The sequence below is a fragment of the Cryptotermes secundus genome, unplaced genomic scaffold, assembly GCF_002891405.2.
Source record: "Cryptotermes secundus unplaced genomic scaffold, Csec_1.0 scaffold279, whole genome shotgun sequence".
Lineage (NCBI taxonomy): Eukaryota > Metazoa > Arthropoda > Insecta > Blattodea > Kalotermitidae > Cryptotermes > Cryptotermes secundus.
The window spans coordinates 42,730-66,699 of record NW_019726227.1 but is presented as its reverse complement, the minus strand read 5'-3'; the positions used below and the strand labels follow the sequence as shown (position 1 = coordinate 66,699).

The 23,970-nt window shown below is 41.3% G+C and overlaps 2 protein-coding genes across 3 annotated transcripts in view; one reads left to right on the top strand and one right to left on the bottom strand.

Annotated features, from left to right (window-relative positions):
• Positions 1–2,402, top strand: part of LOC111863991 (zinc finger protein 260) — a 9,351-nt gene extending 6,949 nt beyond the window's left edge. Inside the window, exons 12-13 of the mRNA XM_023850871.2 lie at positions 474–550; positions 1,260–2,402. Coding sequence (XP_023706639.1) covers positions 474–550; positions 1,260–1,802 — 620 coding nt within the window. The 3' untranslated portion in view covers positions 1,803–2,402. The remainder of the gene's footprint in view (positions 1–473; positions 551–1,259) is intronic.
• A 494-nt stretch (positions 2,403–2,896) lies between these two features.
• Positions 2,897–23,970, bottom strand: part of LOC111863988 (condensin-2 complex subunit G2) — a 30,282-nt gene continuing 9,208 nt past the window's right edge. For both annotated transcript variants that reach the window (XM_023850865.1, XM_023850866.2), the window contains exons 2-22: positions 23,067–23,094; positions 21,939–22,100; positions 21,558–21,689; positions 20,456–20,578; positions 18,383–18,568; positions 17,407–17,520; positions 17,137–17,328; positions 15,933–16,106; positions 14,264–14,593; positions 12,985–13,210; positions 12,439–12,620; positions 10,838–11,077; positions 9,439–9,606; positions 8,711–8,883; positions 8,075–8,241; positions 7,587–7,777; positions 7,035–7,178; positions 6,727–6,870; positions 6,502–6,626; positions 4,733–4,792; positions 2,897–4,480 (exon numbers count right to left, since the gene is read on the bottom strand). In XM_023850865.1, the coding sequence (XP_023706633.1) occupies positions 4,414–4,480; positions 4,733–4,792; positions 6,502–6,626; positions 6,727–6,870; positions 7,035–7,178; positions 7,587–7,777; positions 8,075–8,241; positions 8,711–8,883; positions 9,439–9,606; positions 10,838–11,077; positions 12,439–12,620; positions 12,985–13,210; positions 14,264–14,593; positions 15,933–16,106; positions 17,137–17,328; positions 17,407–17,520; positions 18,383–18,568; positions 20,456–20,578; positions 21,558–21,689; positions 21,939–22,100; positions 23,067–23,093 (3,327 nt within the window). In that variant the 5' untranslated portion in view covers position 23,094 and the 3' untranslated portion in view covers positions 2,897–4,413. The remainder of the gene's footprint in view (positions 4,481–4,732; positions 4,793–6,501; positions 6,627–6,726; positions 6,871–7,034; positions 7,179–7,586; positions 7,778–8,074; positions 8,242–8,710; positions 8,884–9,438; positions 9,607–10,837; positions 11,078–12,438; positions 12,621–12,984; positions 13,211–14,263; positions 14,594–15,932; positions 16,107–17,136; positions 17,329–17,406; positions 17,521–18,382; positions 18,569–20,455; positions 20,579–21,557; positions 21,690–21,938; positions 22,101–23,066; positions 23,095–23,970) is intronic.

The window sequence follows — 23,970 nt, the reverse complement described above, 5'->3', positions numbered from 1 at the left end:
TTTAAGATCATTTTAGTGAAAGTTTCATCCTTCAAGGCGTACCATTCACTGCTGAAATACTAAACAACCTGCTTCCATGGCCGAGATACAGGGCGCCCATATTATAAGGTAAGGTTATAAAACCACCATTTAAGATCATTTTAGTGAAAGTTTCATGTTCCTATCTCATAGAATTTAAGAACAATGATGAATAAATAATTTTCGAGCAAAATTTAAATGGCCGGCTGAATATATTACCGCAGGAGCCGCGGAATTTAAATGACCACGTCAAAGGGTTAAGAATCCTCATTATAATGGACTCAAGTGTAGTTCAGTAATAGAAATGTATGGATGTGTTTCATGGTGAAAAGAGTGGCTGGTGGTGGAACCTCTTTTTTCTAAAGCTGCACACTCTTGCTGGAAGAGTGTGATACACTTACACAAGGATACAGTAAGAAGGGATAGATGTTGAAACTTTGGCTCTTCTGTTCCAGCACACAAATGCCCAATCTGTGAGAAGTGTTTTGCAATGAAGTCATCCCTGAAGATTCACCTGCTAACACACACAAAGGTAAGACAGTAGAGCTCAGGGTAGAAACACTGATATTCACTGAACCTCCTAGACTGAATTTAGAAAGGTCTGCATGTCTGCTTCACAGTATCATATCTCATTGGTTTGCATCAGTTCAGTAGAACCAGTTGAGTTTCAAAGGTAAAGTGAGAATGGAACAGTGATAAATGGTTGAGGCACGTGACATATGTTAGTGTATCGGTTCTTTAGTATGGCATTTACTTTGGGCACAGCTTGCCACATTATTGCATCGCTGTATTGTAGAAGCTTTCACTTCTGAACAACAGACTTATGACTGTTTGTTATGGGTTGAAGGATGGCAGTACTTGGTTTATGAGAGTTCATTACACTGACCTAACTCAATTTTGCATGTGTAGGTATGATGACAAATAGAATGCACATACATCATTTTCTTTTCATACCCAGAAAGTGGCACTGCTATAAATAAATACAAAATTGTCACTTCACTTAATTTAAACATCAAGCCACGAGTGTATGGGTGGACATATACCAGAATAGCTGGAGTTGAGTGGTCAGCCTCATATGGCCACACTGAGCTAGCCAACATTCAGTGTAGAACACATTTCTCCCCATCCGTATGGTTGTGAAAGTCTGAACTAGAATACATTATGTTTTCCAGTGTTTCATGTATCTGGTTGAGCAATGGCTCAATGCATAGCTTATTGTGACATGAAATGGCTGTTTGCAGGAACCACCACGATCATGTGATGAGTGTGGACGGGCATTCATACGGCAGGACTGCTTGTTGCGTCACATGCGTACCAAGCACCGTGATATGTTGGAAGAAATTCTTGCAGAAGCAGAAAAGAAGAAGTTGCAGCAGCAGCTGTTGGCTGCAGCTGGTGGTGGAGATGTGGGGCCCTTGCCCCCCTGCAGGGATCCGGTACCCACAGCAACTACGGCAACCACTGAGCTGAACAGTGGCACCCTTGGTGAGAGTGCACTTGCGGACTCAGTACGAGAGTTACTCACATTGCTGGTGGATGAAGCCACGCTCAAGGCATTTGGGTGGCCAGGTGCGCCTGTTGACCGACTGCTGGAGGCTGTGATCAGACGCTGTGGCCATCAGCCTGTGGGAGCTGGTGATGATTTGCCGTATACTGACCGTCTCAGAGAGAATGCCAAGTTGCTGTTCACTGTAGTGATTGATGATTCTGCTGTTAAAACACTGCTGAACAACCAGACTGTTGATGAGGTCATCCTGCATGTTCTGCGTCTTGCAAAATCTTAATTAAGCCCTTTGTACATGAAGTAGATACTCAAGTGCCTTATCTCGTACACATAGCTTGGAACAATAAATGTCGGAATATAATATGCATGATAAAATTTAATGTAGGTTAACTGTCCTGAATTTGATCAGAATTGAATGAGGTGGTAGAAGAAGTTTAATTTGTATCTGCTGGCAACAGCTTGGACCAGTGCTGCTTGAAATCACATTTACATACACAATTTCAATGTAGTCATACATGTTGTCTATGAGGGCTTCCCCCCCCCTTTTTTTGCATAAGTGATAGTTCACACAGTAATAAATTATGATGAGAACATACAAAGACAGTTCATAGTTCTGAATTAAATTTCAGCATATATTATTTATATTCTTTCTCTAAAGAAATGTCTTCTGCAAGATATGACAACAGCTCGCTACAAATATTTATATCAGTGAAACCTCTATTTTACACTTTTATACTAAAATAAACATAAAATTTAGGAAAGTAAAACTTAGGAAAATGTAATGCAAAGAATATGAGTAACTTGATACCCTAACTTTGGTGTACCTCTCAAAATGTATATGTGAATACAATGATGATGTAGATGCAAGTACGTTAATCTACATACCATGTTATTTCTTTGTTCTTGAGCTCTCGGTCCGTATAGTTCATTTTTAGCTTTACTATAATATTGCCCTCAGCATCAAACATGCAAATGTAGTACTTTCTTGCTGTTTGCCATTCAGAGTCCATCCAGGAATGTTCTCTCTGTTTCTTGTGGCTTAGCAAACATTTGGTCAGCAGTCTGGACTTCACAGACATCACAACTGCCAGACTTCTGATATGAAGTGCACAACACATCCAGCTTCACCTGCACAGTATCTGTAATGGCTGGATGGAACTGGCTGTTAATAAACCACTGTTTAGATAAGCACCACCATGGCAAGGAGCGCAAGCATCTCGTCCTCTTACATATTGGAGTGTGTGAGGCCTTCTTCCTAGGGTTAGTGTCACCTGTTGAAGCATTATTCACGTCATTCCTCCACCAGAAAATATTTCAGAGATTGCAGTGAAGTCCACATTGGCCATAACATCTTTCAATTTTTCCAAAATTGTGCTTATTGTGGTCACTGAAAGTCCAATCCATGACACCATTTTGACATATGCTCCAGTACTTGCATCAGCTTGCACTATTATATTAATTTTATCACTTATTGTAAATGGTTTCTTGTTTGCTTTGTTATCCATATTTCACCCATAATGAAGTGATGTATTGCCACATTTAAGTATACAGTGAATGTCCCACTTAAAATGGTTTCCTGCCTAAAAAGCTAAGGTGAGTGGGTTCCAAAAGTAACACCACAAGGATAATATATTTATATCCCATTTAAACATTCATGTACTTTAAGGATGATGGATTTTCAAGAGATAATTATGACTAGACTCAATTTTGGGTTTACACATCGTCTTTAGAATGTAACCCCCATGTAAGATGTGACGCCACTATACTACATAAAGATATATCCCAACCAAGAAAGTTTAAAGACATTATTAGAAGGTAAGTAAAACAGACATTTGAAGAGTGAACAGCATTTCATAACAAACTAGACTTAAAAATCGACAGCAGGAACATGTAATGTATATTTGGAAACTTGTGTATTTATTGTTTTTAGCCATTTTTTCAGTGTAAAAAATATGTTTATTCTGTTGGTTTTCTACAGAGAATATAATTGATTGTGTAAGCTTTTTAAGCCTGCCCTTATAAGACATTAACATTTCATGGTTACATGGAAAACTTCATAAATGAGATGCACCATATATGCCTAGTGTCATGTTGATATGAACACTTTGAGGGAAAGTAAAATGGGTTCAGATCTAACTTTATTCATAAAGGCACTTGGCTGGCACCAGATGGAAAAGTACATAAAACTGAGCTTGCAAAATTGAAGTACCATAATTGCTACAAAAATGGCTACAGGGTGATACAGATATGTCAGTTGTAACTTGTAAACTTCCTCTAACAGCTATTTTTAGAGCTTGTATTCCACATGACCGGGGGATTAAAAATGTACATGATTCAAATTAATCCAAACTAACAACAAGCATTTCCAGAATGTATTTCACACCCAATTTCATCATGAGCCATGTCACTGTTCAAGTTCACTCTGAAAAGGTTGACTTTAAGATGCTAGGGAAAATCTTGGTAAAGATACGAGACAGATTTTCATAGCAGTGAATATTAAGATATGCCTTCTGGGTGGGATGTGACAGCATATTCTGTATCAGCCTCCATGACACACACCAACAAGAACCATTCATTGTCTTGATAAGGTTAACAGTTTGCAGGGAACGCCATTTACCAAAACAAAATATGCAGTCCTGTCACATGGCATTTTTCATCAAATTTCAGTGCAACTCACAACCTTTCAGCACAGTATGAAACTTCAAGATAAGGAGCCCCTCATTAGTTCAGCTTCTAGATTATTTGGTGGCACTGTATCAACTGCACATGATTTCATATCATATACACTCCGAAGTGGAAACGTATGGGAGGAGTGGCAGAATATAATTTATTGCGCAGTATACACTCACAATCCGTGCTGGAACAGTAGTCCTAGCCATCGTACTGTTGCACTACCTCAGGCCCAGCTTAACCAAAATGGCAGCTAATGCCTGATTGGCCGCAGCCAGCAGCATGACCCTGTTAACATGCAAAACACAAGAAATATCATTCCTGTAGGAAGTGGTCATACATGATCTTTTAAGATTATCTGTATGGAGAAACTGAGGAAATCCAGCCTGGGTTATAAATTGGCAAAGGAAGATGCATGAAGTGGCCATGGCCTATTTTAAGGCTGTCTCCCAACATTCATGTGGGTGAGCTGAGGAAAACAACTCTGGGTTATGAGTTGGTAAGGACTGTGCAAGTAGTTGTAATGTTGTGTGCACTCACATGGTGTTTGCATCACTGTTGTGCTCGCCAAGGGCATTGTGACTGCTGTGTGATCCTCGTCTGTGGACAAAACAGTGGACATCACAACTTTGTCATGTCACCTTGTGGACTGGTTTGTGTCAAAAGTACCCCATAGCCTATATACCTTTTCTTTAATAACTTCCATTATACACAAAGTGTTTAGTTATATTTAAAATTTTAGGTGGCTTAATTTTCTGTGTTATTTGTAAACATGAAACCAGGAAAAGTGCTCATTCGTTATTATGCAGGATGAAATTAAATACACACACACAAGCTCTCCATAGGGTGATTCTTTGTTAAGAAACAAGCCTAAAATGTTATACATGTCCCAGGACTTTTAGTTTTTGATGGCGCAAGATATCATGATCAAACTATGAGAGCCTCATAATAGGTGTTGAGAGTGGCCTTACTCCATCTCAAGGCACAGAGAGCATGTTGGCATTCACAATTGTCACAGTCGCTCGAGGTCTTGCCATGAGATCTTCAATATTCCTTCACGTGTCTCCACAGGAATAGCATCCATCCATTGGAGTTAGATCTGCTGACTGAGGAGGCCATGCATTCAGCCCTCGATGTCCAATCCACCTTCCCGGACATCGTCCTTGTATTGCAATGGACCTCAGTCATGCTGAGATGACCACTTTGCCTCACAGCTAGAGGCACAACTTCAAGCAGCACTGACAGAAAAGTTTCCAGAATCGTGATATCGCTGAGCACTCAGCTTGTCAGGTTGCAGACACGGACCAGTGACAATATCCCCAAACATGCTGATGCTGAAGCTGACTTGATACCCACATTCACAGATAGCATGAGGATTATCCCATGTGCAGAGATGCCTTGTGGACATTGACCATACCCTCATGTGCGAACTTATTTGCAATGTGATGTCATAGCCATTTGCAACATGGCAGCCATTGACAATGTGCCCTGCCTGTGGTGGTATGGATGCAGTCGATCATCATGAAGTACTTCGAGGAACCTCAGTTGGGGCAGTCCCATGTGAGCTCCACAGCTGCAATTGTGGCATCTTCATTGGGTGCTGTCTGTAGAGTCCTTGCTCCAACGGCAGTCATGTGTGCCCTACAGGTTGCACATTAGCGTCTGGATGTCGTCATCCAGGATAACATAGCATGTATTCCTGTGCAGCAGTACCAGCTCAAGTATTGTTGGTACTAGGGTTAAGAACACATCACAATATTTGTCACATGCGTATTCAAGATCATTTGATGGCAACTGGCCTCTGCAGTGCATTATGCATCTTGAGTACACCTAACAGTGCACTACATTTCGTTGTGACAATGCTGCTTAGAAGTATGTTACTGCATTTGATGGTGACGTACATATCACGAAAACTGGGTGTCTCAAGACATGATGTTTAACATTTTTTACTTTTTTCTTGACAAGGGATCGCACTGGTGAGAGCTCGTGTACAAATTCTATTTCATTCTGTATGCATGAAGATTACCACAAACTGTGAATTATTGTCAGATTGAACTGATAACTACTGACAGAACTTGACTGAGCCAATTGACACCCTCACAACCTATTTATTTTCATGACATTCTTAATATTATCCTTCCATCTCCTTCTTGGTCAACCTAGTGGCCATTTTGAACTGGTCTGCAACCAAAATTCCTGTCAGTTTTGTGTCTCCTGTTCTGAGCTATGTGGAACACTTACAGTAATGTTTCATCTTAAAGTATTGTGTATGGAACTGGCCTGGCTCCTCTTAAACACATTTTACTAACCTCACAGTCTCCAAAGCTGATGCAGCTGCACGTGCTGCCAACCTCAGGTCACGAATGGACATTTTACCCGAGTTGTACACCGCAGCATGGAGCACGGAGATTGTGGAAACCACCAGCAATGGGTCCTGTGGGAACACACACCAGCAACATTAGTATGGAATGTGTTCAGTGGTACTTTCATCTGACATCAGGAATTATTGTCACGACACAGTATCCACCATGTACCTGAACATAATGTGTACGTATCCGCTTTGCCATCAAACACAGAAACAAGGTGCACAACACATTTTGCTGTTGGAAAACACTCAGTAGTTGTGCTGCTACATATGGCAAGTCATGCACCATCTTCACAGGCTTCAGTATCTCCACCTGGCAGCAGAAAATGCAACGAATCCACCAAGTCTTAACACAGAAAGCCCTTTTATTTTTGATGTCTATGTAAAAACACTTCTCTGTGCTTGTTACAGTTTAGTAGAAATAACAAACAAATTATCCTGCCTTTATGACAGATTTAATAAGGCTGCCATCTGTACCTCCACAATGTGATTCATTGTGATGCCAACCACAGCATCTGCACAGCCGTTCACCATGTCGAGCACCATCTTCGATATGCCCCCATGATACTGCAGAGTCACAACAAGCACCTCGCTCAGAGCAGCTCGTACAGCACCCATGCTCTGTTGGCATGGCAAACAGAGCACAACCTCAGTATAACAAATGTTTGCAGACTCTTTTTGCTATGTTTACAACAAAAGGTTCCAAAAATATTCCTGAAAGAATGTTTCAGACAAAAGTTGTGTGGAAAAGTGAAACACATTTTATGCCTAATATATTTTCCCTTCACATTCCAGTTTCTATGTTAATTAAGCAAACAGAAATTTTGTGCTTTCTACAGACAATAAGAGTCAGTGTGCCAGATCTGTTGTACTGTGAATACATTTTCTAACTTGCCTTGCATTGGTTACCGTGAAGATAATAAGATTAACAAATATTAACTGAACATTCTCCATTGTGTGAACTGTTGAGTGCTGCTGTCACTCTGTACTGAGATGCTCAATGGAGCATGAGGCAGCGCCTGTTCCTACCTCAGCGTACAGTGCCAAGGTCTCCTGGCTGTAGTGTCCATCCATGAAGACCAGCAGCACATCAAGCAGCATACGTGGGATAGCAGGAAGCAGCAGGTTCACTTCATCGGCATGCCCACAGTACACCCAGCAGTATTCTACTAACCAGTGTGTCACACACACAACACCGTGCACAAACATCAGCGCACATCCTGCAAAAGTCAGTCACAATTACTAACACAGTTCGCAGACATTTCTTTAATAGCATGAAACTATAAGAATTGCCCAGAAGATGCCATGTACAGCTGAAACCATTCATCGGACAGTGCCTTTGCAGCCCGCTGTAACATTATCGTCTCATGTATGTTCCAATATCCAGATGCATCCCTTTCCAACCAGCATTTCACATTCTAAACTATAAGCTCATTTCCTCTATGGAGCTGCTGGAATAGTGTCTTCAAATAGGCCACAACCACTTCATTCTTTGTCACATAACATACAAGTTGTACCTGTACTCAGCAACTTGTGGGTGTATTCAGCCAGCCGGACATGCAATGTGTCATCTGTCTGCCCGGTCATGATGGCTGTGGCTGCCACTTGAGTCAGATAATTCAGCAATTTTGCTGCAAGAGGCACTTCAGCAGGCAGGGTCCCTGGAATGTGGGGCATCAGAACACTGAAACACAGCAAGTGTATGCTTCAAAACGCCTAGTAAGAAGAAAGGAAAATGAGATTCAAGAGGTTCTTTTATTATTATTATTGTTGTTATTATTATTACTATTGTTGTTATTACTACTACTATTAATATTCAAAAGTGGTATTGTGTCTTCTTTTCAAATCACTAAGGAATAAGTTACACATCAATCACTGTCACACTATAACATGACAACCCCCACCCCCCAAAAAAAAACATTTTCTTTATTCATGAACATGACCCAGCCTTCTATCTTTTCAAAGAAAAATAAACAACCCCATTTAGTAGGGGTGCAAATACAGAGGCAACTGTGTCTTAAATTGGGCATTCAGGAAAATATTTCAGCCCAAGACCTCGAAAGGAAATAGAAATTTCATGATGTTGAAGTGACTTACAAGACTGAACCATGCTACTGAAGTACTAGAAACCTCAGTTCAGTGACAAGACATACCGTTCAGCCCACCCCAGCAACTGCAGTAAAGTCTCACAAGAGCTGAATGTCTTGCCTGGATATTCTCCAAGAAGAACAATGAGTTTCGCATAGCGGAGGAAACAGAGGCACAGAAACTCATCAGACAAAAGTGGAGAGGTCAAAGGTCCCACCATGCGTCTCTCAATAGCAAGCTGAAACAAACAGTCAGAGGGCAGGACCAATAGTAGAGTAGCCTGCAGGCCTTCAAACAGCCTACAGAACAAAAGATCTGATTTATACAAAAGTGTCCATGCACAATTCCGTGAAGGCAAGGAGGCAACCTCCATCTGTTCTTAATCTTGACACAGATGAATGTTGTGTTCCTTCCTTACACTTCTAAGTGCAATGGCACTTGAATTCATTTTCTAGTTTCAGCAATCTAAGGGCACATCAAGTAGTTAATTATCTTGGCAAGTATATTTTGCTTTTCCTCAGACTGTCCATGCAACTCCTTCCATACCCTTGCTTTAAGGACTGATATAATAGCTTGCAGTCTCACCCCACTGGGAAGAAGGAACATCAGAGATCTTAACAAACTTTCCTAGTATGAATCTTAACACAGGCACTAACTATCCTAATTAAAGTTCTCATGCATGTCACAAATTCTGTTGCACTTAGAAACAAAGGACTTTTCAAACTGTATCAACTTTCAGAACACAGTGATAGCCAATCACTCATTTCACATTACATGTACAGTCCCCTCTCACCTTAATTCTGTCAAGATACAACCACAGCTCAAGCACAAGATCTCTGTTCTTTGTCATCACAGACAACATGTTTGTTGGGTGGCAAAACACTGCGTCCAGCATATGCAAAGCCAACAGAGGTTCTGACCGACTGCAGAATCGGACTCTCCTCAATCCTAGCTGCTCAGTCTGAAACACAAAACAGAGCATCGGTGTCTTACAACAGACACCTCCCAAACCCATCATCTGCATAAAGGTCACAATCTACATCTGAGTAGGCTCTATCCATTTGTGCTCCCTCCCATGGCAACAACAAACGTTGTTTCCTGCTGTTGTATTTGAAATTCCACAGAGAAATTTTGTCATTTTCCTTCATGCTCAAAATTCAGTAAAGTCTACACTCTGAGGAGTTTTAAACTTCCCACACAGAATGTCAAGAACTGACATGGTTAGCATCATCACTTCTTTGGTATAAAGATTCTTTATCAATGCAGTATATTCCTCCAAAACATTTGGTTCCGACCGACCAGACTGCAGGACATCATGACCCAGGGGGCCACTGCATGAGGAGACCTCAAGGGAAGAGGTCACGTGGGACAACCAGGCGCACACTGCAGAGTAATACTGAAGATGTGAAGATGGAAATTAGATTCACATGGCTCAGAATCAGGGCCAGTGGCAAGCTNCTATACTTTTTCTTCAACCCTGAAGATGGGGGCGATACGTTCCTCCGAAACGTCGGTTAACACCACATATACACGGCGCCAAATCCCAGAAGACTGCTTTCTTCAAGCTTTTATGAGTTTGATAATAAATGTTCACGTGCTGCAAGCTGTCCTATCAGCTTTTCAGGGATAACCAGGAAGTTAGTCATGCACTGTGATTGGCTTTGCAGTCAAGTTGTTATTTGTAGTGAATAATATCAAGGCCAATGAGATATGAAAAAGTACATCAAAACATATGTGTACATCTTTCAACTCGCGGTGAACAACGGCGTCAATTGCTTTCCTTACATAACCACTGGATGACGCTGGCCAAGCCCAGTACTTTGAAATACTGGCTCAGGAAGAACTGAAAAAATCAAATTACCTTAAATATGGTAATTGTTCTTATGAGCCAGAAACCACCCAAATGCAGCACAAACCAAATTCAGTAGTAGATTTTAAAGGATTCTGAAGATGGTGTATAAGAGATTTACTGGGGCTCTGGATTTGGTCCATCAACTGGTAGGACCAAGGTTAGCTCTTTCTAAATGAGCCAACGGAGTAGGTGTCTCCCCCTCATCAGAAGATGGAAACAGATCCAATTTCCAAAACGTTGTGTTTTGGAATACCAGATGATGGACAAAGTCCAAAAACACAGCAACTCTGAGTGAAATTCAGTAGCTCTAGCACAAGATCAGTGGCTGACTACACACAACCTGTACTGTTCCCAGGGCCTCTTCAAGCCACTCCATTGCTAGTTCAAGCACCTCAGCACCATGACCCCAGCTGCAGAGGGGTGAGACCCACATCAGGGAAGCCTCCTCAACATTTCCCTCTAGCACTAAGTTCCTGAGCCGTGATATGCAGAAACTTGAGGCTGTGCACTCTTTGAGAACTTGAGCTGGTACCAAACTGCCTAGGAAGAGTACTGACCCAAGGACCACTCCATTACATTCCTGTAACATCAGATGTTCAAATTCAAGAATTTGCATTTACTCTTGAAATACAATACTACAGCACACACCACATTCAAGACACAGGTTACTCATTTTAATAAAGTAACATGTACTGCAACTTAAATACTGCACTGACAGCACCATACACTGGCAAATTAGGGCTTAATATTGCTCCAATGTGCACTAGAGATGGCTGTCCACCCTGTCACCAGTGCCTGAATCATAAAACAGTTTAATAGCATTGGCATTTTCTAGGAAGAAAGGCTGATTCCCTCACTTGAAAGTAGCCACAAATTTCAAAAATCTCTGGTTCAGAAACATGTTCCTCCACACACGCACACAGAGCTTCAGTTGTCAAACAGCTGCAGCCATTCTGTTCACAGCAGGAGACCATGACACAAAGTTTCAGAGCTTTGGGGAGCAGACACGTTTTTGCTTTAAATAAGGAGTTCCATATTCTGCTCATCATTTTAATACACTTTCTTTCCTTAAAGGGAAAAGTAGACTTATGAGACAATGATGCTGTGTGTTTGTGTGTGTGTGCTTCATCCAGCTTTGAAACCAGCTGACCAATTTTCATTAAACTTGCTCTGAACATTACCCCGCTGAAGTCCACCTGTACATCATTTCTATAAGTAATTACAATCAGTAATAACAATATGGTGGATGTGCAAAATATGTAAATGAAGCAGTGATATTTTCATTAAATTTAGGAGCCTGAAATGATACACAACAACAGACCTTAAAAAAATATGTAGACCTCTGTTAATTTTTTTTTTTGTTTTGTTTTCTAGAATGTAAAATTACATGGCTGTCACTTATCTCTTTCAGTTTCTGTTTCATGGCGAAAAATAATGAACCACTGGGAGTTTTCTCTACTGTTACTGCAAGACAGGTGTGATCAATTTTGAATACAATGCTTATGGGTTTCCATTTGTGACAGCCAAGATCTTGCACTGAACCACTGAACCACTGGGAGTTTTCTCTACTGTTACTGCAAGACAGGTGTGATCAATTTTGAATACAATGCTTATGGGTTTCCATTTGTGACAGCCAAGATCTTGCACAGTGATGAAGATATAGAGCTGGGTTTGTGGACACTGCATCACAACAATATCGTGTTTACATGGCAGCAGACTGTAAAGAAACATAGGTTTCAGGAAATTCCAAAGACCATAAAAATGCAAATCAGAGACCAAATACCCTGGTCTGCTTCAGCAAGTGGAATCGGTGTTCAATCAGGAGATTAATTTGAATACAGTGAACTTCACTGAAAGAAATTAATTTGTTTAAATCCCAAAGTTTGACACCATAGGCACACCAGTACATATAGAGTCCTAGGACTGATCCCAACTACTGACCCTGTAGCACCTTAGCAGAGTTGGCAAGCATGCCTTCACCAGTTGGTACAGCTGCATTAGCTGTCCCTTGTTGGCAGTACTGTTCAGTACTGTTGTGTGAAGAGACCACAAAATGCTGACCACATCCAAGAGGCCACCCACCACATGAGCACTGCGGTGCAGGTGAGGTACGCCAGCACACTCTGTACATCGGACAAGAGAAGTGTTCATCTTTAAGACATCAAGCTGGAGCTCTAGCTCTAACAGTGCAGAGGCAGAACACCAACACAAAGGATGTCCCAGAATAGTGTTACCAAATGTCTTTTATGCTTTCATTTATACTGCATTAATCACAGATATTCTTGTTGGAGATATTCAGAATGTTGGCCATTAACACCCAATTCAAAAAAATGGAATGTCAATGTTGCAACATTATTCTGGGACACCTCTGTATGAATGACAGGCTACTTATTTATTGATCAACTATAAATTCCTTCAACACATACACAACATTTCAGCACTGCACCGCACTGCAGAGAGAGGCGTGTAACATGCAGCATACGTCACCTGAATGAGTGTTCTCCAGGTGCAGCAGCAAACCCCGCATCAGCTCCACCGCATCAGCAAACTCCAAAACGTGCTTTGAGTATAGGAAGAAGTTCCTTGTTGCTGTTACACTGCTGTTAGCTAGCTTTACAATGCGCTTCACACGTTCATCCATTGACTGCTTTGGGACAAGCAAGTTGCTGAACATGAGTGACACCAGTTGCCGTCCAATGCGTTGATCCTCTACCTGCACAAGATGTCACCCTCCTGGTTTCACTGTTGAATCACAACTTCATGGCCACAATACCCAAGTGGACTACAGATGCTGAACGTCATCGGCTCAGTCCACATTTCCTCACTGTCCAATTTTGTATTATTCTGCCTCTCCATCTCACGATGAAATTATCAGGCCAATGTTTTGTACGCGATTCACTTTACCAAAAAGAATGCTATATGTCCAGCCCTTTGCAATCTTCTTAATTTAAGCACTCTAATAGGAATAAAATTTCTAGACTGTTACATTCAATTTTCTCCACTTGCCTTTAATCTGTCTCTCTTGGATTCACACATTCCGTCAGCATTTTGTTCTAAGACTATCAGATATGTTGTGCCACAGTATAGCCCCAACAGAAACTACACATTCGCCTTTATCTCTGCCAGACCAAAGCAACTCCCTGACCCCTGGTCAAATTCAGTCACACAATTAACCCTCAGGGAAGTACAACACAAGATTTTAGGTTTCCATGGCAGTTATTTTTCAGTTTGTCTTCATCATGTGACATCATGCAGCGAGGTAGGCAGATGCCAGTGTTCTGGAGGAACACGTATGCTCCGTCTCACCCTCAAGATGAAGGCAGTGCATTCCTCCAAAACACCAGCATCCGCCTCCAGGACTATACAGTGTCACAGCCATGTTCTTAAATTATAAGTAAAGCTGATTGCTGCTCAGCTGTTCAACAAATGCCTCATCTTTTGTGCAGTTGGAACATTCATTTTCTTGTACACAACAGCATGCCTAATTTCACTTTACTCCCTCATAGCAATAAACAATGGAACAGCAGCTGTGTACAGTTACATTGACCGTGAAGAAAGTTTGCAGCCATCTCTTATAATCGAGGTAAGCATTCAATTCCTGAGAATGTGTTGTCTCCTATTCACAGACAGAACTTGCAGGGCTTGCTGGGATGCTTAATTAATGTAATAAACATTTCTTTGAAATGGTGAGCCACACTTCGGAATAGACCAGTCATGCTTAACTTGTATATTGAATAAGACTGTTCTGATAATTTGTGCACATTACCTTTAACCTGGCAATAAGGTGATCAACAGGAACCACCTTCTGATACTGTAGCAATCCTGTCTGCTTGATGTGCAGAAGCAGCGTCACAAATGACAGGCGAACACATGCGTGGTTGTCATGTATCTGCTGGTACAAAGCTGGTAGTGCTGTTCCCAGGTAATCTGCAGCTTTTGGGTTCTTCAACAATTTTGACAATGATCGATATATGCTGCAACGCACTTGAACACTTGAACCGTCAGCTGACAGGTCCTGGAGCAGCACACACATCCACTTGTGACGCCATCGCACAGGGATGCCAGACCAGAACTCACACAAAATTTGACATATACCCTGCAGAGAGAAATGTGCCTGATGTTTATAGGTACCTGACTTGTATCTGTGATATACATGGTTCAAGCCTTGGTCAGAGCACAGGTAAATGTCATCACAGTGCCTTGATGCAGACTTCCACTTCCTCCCATATTCACTGTAACCCACCATACACAGTCATCTGACCTCACTCCACATTGCACAAAGCCTTCTTAACAAGCTCAAGGATGAACTGGCTATCTCAGCTGTGGTGTGTTTCCTTATCTCTCAAGTTTTCATGATAAAGCAGTCAGTCAGTCAGTCACAGGTGCTAAAGGCCATTTCTAGTGTCCAGGGATTCTAAAGGATGCTTGCCCACAAGCGCAGAGCTGCGAAGCCTTGGTTTACCAGAGCTTTAGTACAGTGAAACCCCCAGTTTAATGTTTCTCGATTTAAGTTTACCCCCACTCAACATTCAATTCCAGTGATCCCCAGTCAAAAACCTCACAACTTCCTCAGTTTCATGTTCAAATGCACTGCTCTCCAAAGAAACATTAGTTGAGTTTCCATTCTGCCATTTATAAAATAGCAGAAAACATGATAAAGGAATCCCAACGCGGCCTCTGTAGTCTAGGGTAACGTTCCCACCTCATGACTCAAGGTACGCGGGTTCAAACCCAGCGGAGGTTGTGGAATTTTTAAGGGCAGAAAAATTCAGGGAACAAGTCCTCCGGGAGGGACTTTAAGCCATGTGTCCCGTGTCATAGATTTACTGCCCATAAAAGATCCTCATGTCTCTAGGAGACCTCTGAGCAGATGGGGAAGTATCAGGTGCCACTGCCAGAGAGGGCCGACCTCGCTGGCAGAATGGGAATAATAGCGAGTACCAGTACTGGACGGGCATGGCGACTAGTTAGAAATTAAAGGGGGACGCACAATAGATCAACAAATGGTTGCAGTGCATGGGGAAACCCACCCCCTCCAAAGAAAAAATATAATAATAATAAGGAATCCCAACAGCAGTATGTGTAACAAATTACTTTACTTTCAAAGAAATCAGAAAAATGCACTTAACGGAAATACAATAATTGTGATCACATGAACAGTATTGTCTGCAACTGACACCTGAAATTCAAAGTGTAAGCAAACAAACAAATAAACACAAGCCATGATAATACTCTCATGTTCTAGTGATCCAGTGGAAGCAGAAAATTGAAATTAAATATAATTATTTTGTTTCTGGACATTATCCATTGCCCTGTTTTTATTTAAAACCATGTTTTAGAGACTGGGTGAAGTGATAGAACAAAGGTGAAGGATCCACATGAGGTTTGCCTCTGTGTAAACAACGCCCTTGTCTGATTTTGACACTAATACACACCCTGATGGCAATAATGCGCACAACATGGCAGGTGTCCACCAGCAGTCTGTTCATTGTGGCATGCTGCAACTCCACGAGGTTCACATTCTTCATGCTGCAGCCACCAGGGTGCTCCAGTGGATACACGTCGAACAGAACCTCAGCAGCATTGGAGCGGTGGATGTTGTTGCAGCTCTAAAGCACAGAATACAGATCACATCACACTGTGCAGAACACAATCCTTGTGGAGACTAGACAGAGCTGAGCTATCAGTTGTATGCTTTGGTTTCTTCAGAGCTTGGGAATAAGTCTCTAGTAACCACTTTATTGGAGGCTGGGCAGGCCCCAGAACTGATCTGCTAGGCAACAGGGTCTCCTCTTCAACAAAAGGAGGGTTCGGCCTTTCAGTGTAGGTGCTCTGAGCAGAGCAGTGGACCTCGTCAGACTGAATACTGTCTGTTTTGAACACCTACCTAACACATCGGGTTGGATCAAATAGAGAACACTTAGTGTAACATCAAAAAGACAACGGAGATGGCCATTGCTACGTAACAGTGGTAAACACGCTACTGCCATTGCTAGACAACAGCCTTTATAATGAGGTGTATGCACAGGCTAGTACAAATATTTTTATCATCCTTTTCCTCTTTCTTTTTAATTGAAAAATAAAAGCAGGCTTATGGGAAACCTGGATAGCACAGTCGGTAAAGCAACTGGCTATTGGTTGGACAACCGAGGTGTCAGAGTTCGTGTCCCGGTAAGGTCAAGAATTTTCTCTTCTCCATGTTGTCCAGACCGGCTCTGAGGCCCACCCAGCCTCCTAGCCAATGAGTATCAGGGGCTCTTTCCCCAGGAGTAAAGTGGTCAGGGCGTGAAGTTGGCCACTCACCTCCAAATAGTGCCAAGGTCAAGAAAATATGGATCTATACATCCATTCCCCCATATGCCTTCATTGTTTAGTGTTTAATTTAGGTACGCACAAGGACAAATTTACCTTTTTAAAAGCAGGCTTATGTAATCATCTTGCTCTGTCTGTATGTGTATTTCTCTCCTATCGTTGCTAGGCAACAGCTTGCTAAAAAAGTTCTTGCAGCAAAGAATACGCATGTAACAATAGAATAATTGTTGGCTGCATCACTCTGAATGTAATGCATGTCTATCAAAGGAAATTTGGTGTTTAGTTCTTCCATGAACTTTTTGTAGAACATATGAATGTGTAAGTTACCGACACAAACCGCCATATGATTGGCTCATATGCATGAATCAGCATCTTGGTCACAGCAACACATCTTCTGTTAGAATGTATGACTCGTAACACGTGCATCAGCTGCTTCCCCATTCTCCCCATCTGCAGGCCGCTGCGTCGCACTTGCAGCACGTGCAAAATCACATCCTTCAGACACACCTCCGCTACCACCTGCCACACAAAGCACATTTCTTCAACAATCAGTACAAGCTGCTGCAGAGAATACCTGTAGCTAACGGTTGCACGTACCACCTTCATGTTGGGATTGGCTGTCTTGATAGCCAGGCTGTAGATCTCACCATAAGCAGAGGCTACTTCCTTCCTGCAGCTCGGCAGTGCCACCTTGATCTGTCGGTGGAACTCCTACAACAAACATTCAGCACTATGCAGGGTCACACAGTATTTCACATACAAACAGCATGTTTCATGACTGAATACAATGCAGCACAGGATAAGTGAATGTAAAGTTCAATCAGATTCAAAACATTTCCTTTGAATTTCTTAATTTTTTATTTACAGCAGTTAAACTCAACCAACGTTAAAAAAAGCACACATCTCTTTACAATATAGGTGTCTCTTAGGCTTGTGAGAAGCACAGTGGCCCTGCTGGCATAGTGCGATGGCACCATCACAACCAGGCCACTCACTTTACTCATGCCAGGGCGGCAGGGACCAGTGTTTGAAGACCGCACCATAAATCACAATAAATTTGCTCATTCCATGAATGACAAAAGGTGACCAGCAAAATGATTACAAATTAAAAAACATACTGCATGAGATAAAGGGTTCTTCTATATTCCAGGTTATAACACTGTGCAGTCCAGTGAATGTTAACCACCAACAGTGTATCACAGAACTCTTCATCGTCGCTGCTGTGAGACCTTCAGACTCGACACACAAAATGAGATGTCCATGGCAGCATCTGATGAATCCCATCAAACCATATTTCAGGAGAGTCAATCTTTTAACAATGTAATACTGAAGAAGACATGATGACAACTTTCAGGAGTAACAGAACAGATGGAATATGCAGACAAAGAAGTTTGTGAAAGAAAGCAAAAGAGGTCTCAACAGGCAGAAAAATTGTAAATATCCATAACTGATGAGGTGCTCATACTGTGTAGTACATACAGGTCAGTGTTACTGTCCATGTCAAGCACAATTTCAGGGGACTGATCACAGACATCTTCGGCTTCGGTCTCATTCTTCAGCCTCATTAACTCACCTTAACAAGGTCCTCATTCAGACAGAGGAAGGATGCCACCAAGCAGCGTCCCTCTTTTACACTCAACATTGGCTCATTCTGCACCATTCTCAGCAACAGCGGCACCAAGCACCTGAATGCCTCACTCTGATAATCTGCATTTAACAGGTTCTGGTGAAAATTCCACAGCCGTTTCACATCAGACATCTATGAACATTGTATCACATTGTAGCATCCTGTGGAACTTTTCACTCAGTGTCGATGAATATTTACAGTCTCATGTGCAATATTATGTTCTACAAGATTCAAATGCATTCAAAAACAAGACACACAACACAATACAGGAGAGAATACAATCCACCAACTCAAACACATATGCGCACTGAAGGGCCTTAGAATATATTAACAACACAAGCAACAACAGAAGACAGCAGTTTCCTCGCCCAATAATTTTAACACCTGATGACCACATTGGTAGAAACATGTAGTGATAAACTTTTAAATTGAATAATTTTTAATAAACTCTATAGAACATTATGTTTCACATCAGACTGTAAAAAAGTAATCAACACTATGTGAACATTAACACCTGAGCCATTTTATTAAGTCCAGTTACTGTTTCTTATAAGGTAAAGGTTTCAACTAGCATAAAGCAAAAATAAATTTTGCTGACAACTTTCATACAGAACCCCCAATATCAAATTTCATTAAAATCCACCAAGCAGTGTCAGACATTAAACATGCAGATGAAAAGATGGACAGATACCTTCTAATTTTACATACTTCACCAAAAGAACATATCAAATGGAACCATTGTGTATGAACATCAATTTCATGACAGAGCTAAGACAAGATGGCAAGTTATCTCAAGAAAAACAAATAAAAATAACTTAACCCATAAGGACTGAAGCTTCTAGATACAGCAGAACACAGTGTGACTGGGTTTATTCCTGGACAAATCAGTACAAGAGGACAGAATTGTTCCCAATCCACTTTAAGCATCGCATGAAACTGTTCTGAGATGAAGCCAATGAGTTAATGCACACGAACATGTTATCCAAAACCAACTCCATACACAGACAGAATCACTTGGAAGAGTACTGCATTGTCTCGATAGTGGAGAAAGTGTGGGAGTTAAATGGGACAGTACACCAGCTATTTATAAACTTCAAGAAAGCCCATAACTTAATGTAAAAGAATCTCACTACATTTCATAGAGCAACAAAACTAATTAGGCTAATAAAATTCATTTAAATGAAACATACAGTAAAGGCTGTGATGTAATCACCCATCTGATGCATTTCCTGTTCACAACTGTCTATGCTTTTAATCTGCTTTAAACTTGACCATTAGCAAGGCCCAAGAAATCTGTGAGGGATAGAACTGAACTGGACTCATCAGAATCTGATCTGTATTAATGATGAAGAACGCAGTTTTCTGCGTATGAACAGAGAGGATGGGTTTCGTCTCAGCAAGTCTTGGAAACCCCTTATCTGTTCTCTTAAAAACCACCCACCGGGATATGACGCCAGATCCAGGAAGCCACAAGGCCATGACCAACCAACATAACAACCCCCCACCCTCAGCTCACAGTTAAAGCCCAGCCATTTAACCCTGCTACACTCTCCCCTACACAAAATCACGCTTGTCCCGGCTCCCTTCCCCCACCCCTCCCACACCACTGCTTTCACTTGTTTACTTGCAGTTCATCCCCTTCCCTCTCTGCTCAACGGTATGTTCTTTAGTCTGCTTGACCGTGTCTCACGGAGTTATCGCTTGCAGATTTACTTATACTTCTTCAACCCTGAAGATGGGGGCGATACGTTCCTCCGAAACGTCGGTTAACACCACATATACACGGTGCCAAATCCCAGAAGACTGCGTTCTTCATAGTCACCGCCGTGAAAGCCTCAAATCTTATATATTAATGATGTTATTAACGGAGTGAAAACACAAAACAGGCATAGAATTTCTTGGAGAGATTAGAGACTTCTATTTTCTCAAGAAAAACTCTGATCCTCTGAGTTAAAGACTTGCAAGGAAGCAGTGAAAACTATAAAATGCTGCATCACATATTTGGAATGTAATACTCACAAGAATCCCTTTGTGCAGTGAGGATGCAAGCAGATAGTGGAATGTCTTCACGCACAGCAAGTGCACTGACGCCAGGCCCTTCTTGCACCACAGTACCAGAAAATCTGCTGTCTCCTGCTGAACCTGCAACATGGCAGACCCTGTGCTAACCTGTTTCAACACAGCTCGAACACCTTATAACCTACTTTCCTAATCTTCAGTTTAATAGTATTCCCCATATCACTGTCCCTTTAGTAGCCCCTCTGTACAAGGCTTCCAAAAATATATTTATATGCATTTGGAGCATGAAACCCACTTTTCCGTTAAAAATTCTGCCAAAAATCTAAGTGCATCTTCTAATCTACAAAAAAAAAATACATAACTTGTGTTCGAAACACTTCCTTACACTGCATGTGAGCTCATAATTCATGTAAAGGACAGCTCTGAAGTGAATGCAAGTTCTGGCAATTGCTCCACACTGTACGTTCATTTATTCAACATCAAACAACTGTACAGTTTTGAATGATCTGTAGAGAATGTGCAGCCTGCTTCATGGCTATGCCATAGGCATAAACAGTACAGAGAGTTGCAGGTTTCGGGTAACTCTTCATGCTAAAATTCAGTTAAAGTTTGAATTACTCTTGAGCAGCACTGTGGTCACTTCATGCAGTCTTTCATATTGATGCCATTCAAAACAAAGTCCTAGACACAGTTCCAGCAGCGGTCATTTAATGACTTTGCAGTTTTCTCTTACAAAAACACATGAAACGTAGGGAATGGATAATGTTAACAATTTTCTGTATGAACCGCTGTCTTTATAATCACGGACAGGACAGTTTCTGGTCAAATTCCTCAGACTGAGCAAACTATTCTAGTGGGTAAAAGTCTTGAGGTAGCCCACTTTGGAGCAGTGTTGTTAACAAGAGACATTTTATACCACAATCATTAATGCGTTTTGATAATAATATAGACAGGCATGTCCTATATCAATGTGTTTTAATCTAAAGGAGGAAATAAAAAATGAACTAATGAAGTGAACTGGTTTTCATATGAACTACTGAGAATGAAACAGGATGCCCGCTGTTCAGTATTACAAGGTCCACCATGGGGAAACTGTCCTTACCTGCTGCGGAGTGTTTTTGTTGAGCAGGATGTCTCCCAGTGCCAATGCAATGTGGACAAGCTCTTTGGAAACGTGAGGCTCAGGGGTGTCAATGCACTGTTTTGCAAGAGACAGAAGAGTGTGGAAAAATTCCTGTGCAAACAAACTTAAATCAATCAAAAGCTACATGGGACGAGAGAGCAGTGCACACTATCCAAGTGCCCCCTGCTGATGACAGAGCTCAGTAACAGCATATGCCATACTGGAAAATCGTCTCAAATAAAAAACCTTCAGACATTAAAGAGATGTAAGTTTGACTTCTGAATGTGCTGAACCATTTCCGATACATCTGGAGAAAACTGAAGTTGAAGTTAACACAGAACAAATACTTCTCGTACACACCTCCATTGATTCTTTTGAAGTCTCTTCCAAAGACAAATCTACATCCCTTTCCTGGTCAGGTGCCGATTCTGCTCCACAGAGCACAGTGTTCAGATGAACTGTGAAGTTGCTACGCATGACTGACCACAGCTTGTCCAGCTCCTCAGCAGAGAGGTCCACAACCTGCCAAATGTAATGCCATTTTTCTGTAAGTAGACTGGACCAATGAGGTCCCTTCTAATAATAATATTTGCCATGGAAGGACGAGGGTGGTAGAAGTGCATGGGTAAAAGGGTGGGGGGAAATCTAATGATTTACATCAGCTTCAAGTCTGGCATACAAATATCTCAAAATTATAACCATTCCAAAAAGGTCATAACAAAAACAAATTAAAAATTAGGTGAGATTGAAATAACAGGAGATCATATAAAATTATGTTGTAATTAAATATATATATTTATATGTATGCAGACTGATAAATTCAGGTGGAAGGAAGCTTCACTTATTTGCTACCAGGAAGAAACTCTGGTAATCTTCATGTGTTCAGAAAACTGTCATTGCTTGATGTGTATTCAGAGGACTATGGCTGATTCTTGAATACGTATGTTTGGAAACATATGCATAGCATAACAGTTCTTATTTAATTACCTTTAAAAGCCCAAGTCTCATAAAAAAAGTGTACTAGGCCCAAAATTTGTTTTGTTTCTATCCATGTCTGCCTAGAACATGTTTCACTCAGACAAATATTTAACAATTTATGTTCGAGACAGGTGCAGAAATTAATTTGGTTTTCATATAAACTGCCTCATATTTTTGTTAGACTTTAACCAAAACTGAAAAATGTACATAAATCTAAGCAAATATCTCCAATGAAAAGTTTCATGATAATATACATTTAGCAGCAATATAGTTCGAGTCATTCTCAGGACGATTCATGAACAGGAATGAATGTATGGTTGGAGAGAATAATTTTGATATGTGATCTGAAAGATTGAAATTGTGCCAAAAAAAAAAATAAATTGCTTTTGTAATAAATAGATGTATAACAGTCTGGAGACTACACAGACTGTACATTTAACAGCAGTACTGTGTGACAGCCTGATGCTTTATGTGAATTTGTTCAAAAAGAGCCTCCAACCGTTCTCTCACCTGCCTTCCAGCCAGCCAGTGGTTCATCCTGCAACACAAAGAGATGCATTACTGTACCATGACCCATCATCAGTTATCAAACCACAACACTATTCCTGCATAAATATGTCTGCATCTGAAATGGGGGTCACTGAAGCAGTACTTTTCTTGTGCGGGAATACTGGTCACAGCGAGGATCACACTGAACAAAAAGAAAGCAATGGGACCCTTGGAGCAGCCAGCTTGACAAGCCTCATGCTATCACATCACCGACTCATCACACGAATATAAGCTGCCAGCATCCCACTGCCTGCTGAAATGACAGGCAAACGTCCGATAAAAGAATCAGAAAATGTAATGCAGTTTTATGTGACATGTCAGCTTAGCCAACCAAGTACATAACTGCATGCACTCAGTGTGCTGTGACCAGACCTCCAAGTTCAGTAGTTACGGCTTCTCTTCCTATTCAGGAGATCCTGGGTTTCAGATTCTACCATACACTGGTTGTCCTGGCTCAGCCCCTTCAGGTATATACTCAGAATCTTAAAACTGACATTACCCCCCAGTTCTCAGAGGTGCACAACCTGCCTGGCTAAACACACCACACATCAATCACGTCACTGTCCACACTGCAGTACATCTTTAACAAAATGAGCATGTTATTATTAATTTATTTATAAACTGTGAGACTTATGCAGTCTGGAATGGGACATAAGAGAATTATTCTGCATTATTTCAAAGCATTAGCCTAAATACGAGTAGAAGAACCACAGAGCACAGTAGAAATTTGAATCAAGGACCCCAAACTACAAAGCCATTCCTGTCTTGTAGCATGTGACGCTGCAGGAAACTGCTCTCTCTCCACCTTCAAGGTCAAAGAGTAAGCAAGGCAAAAAATCAGCTCAACTTGCCACCTGCTTGAGGC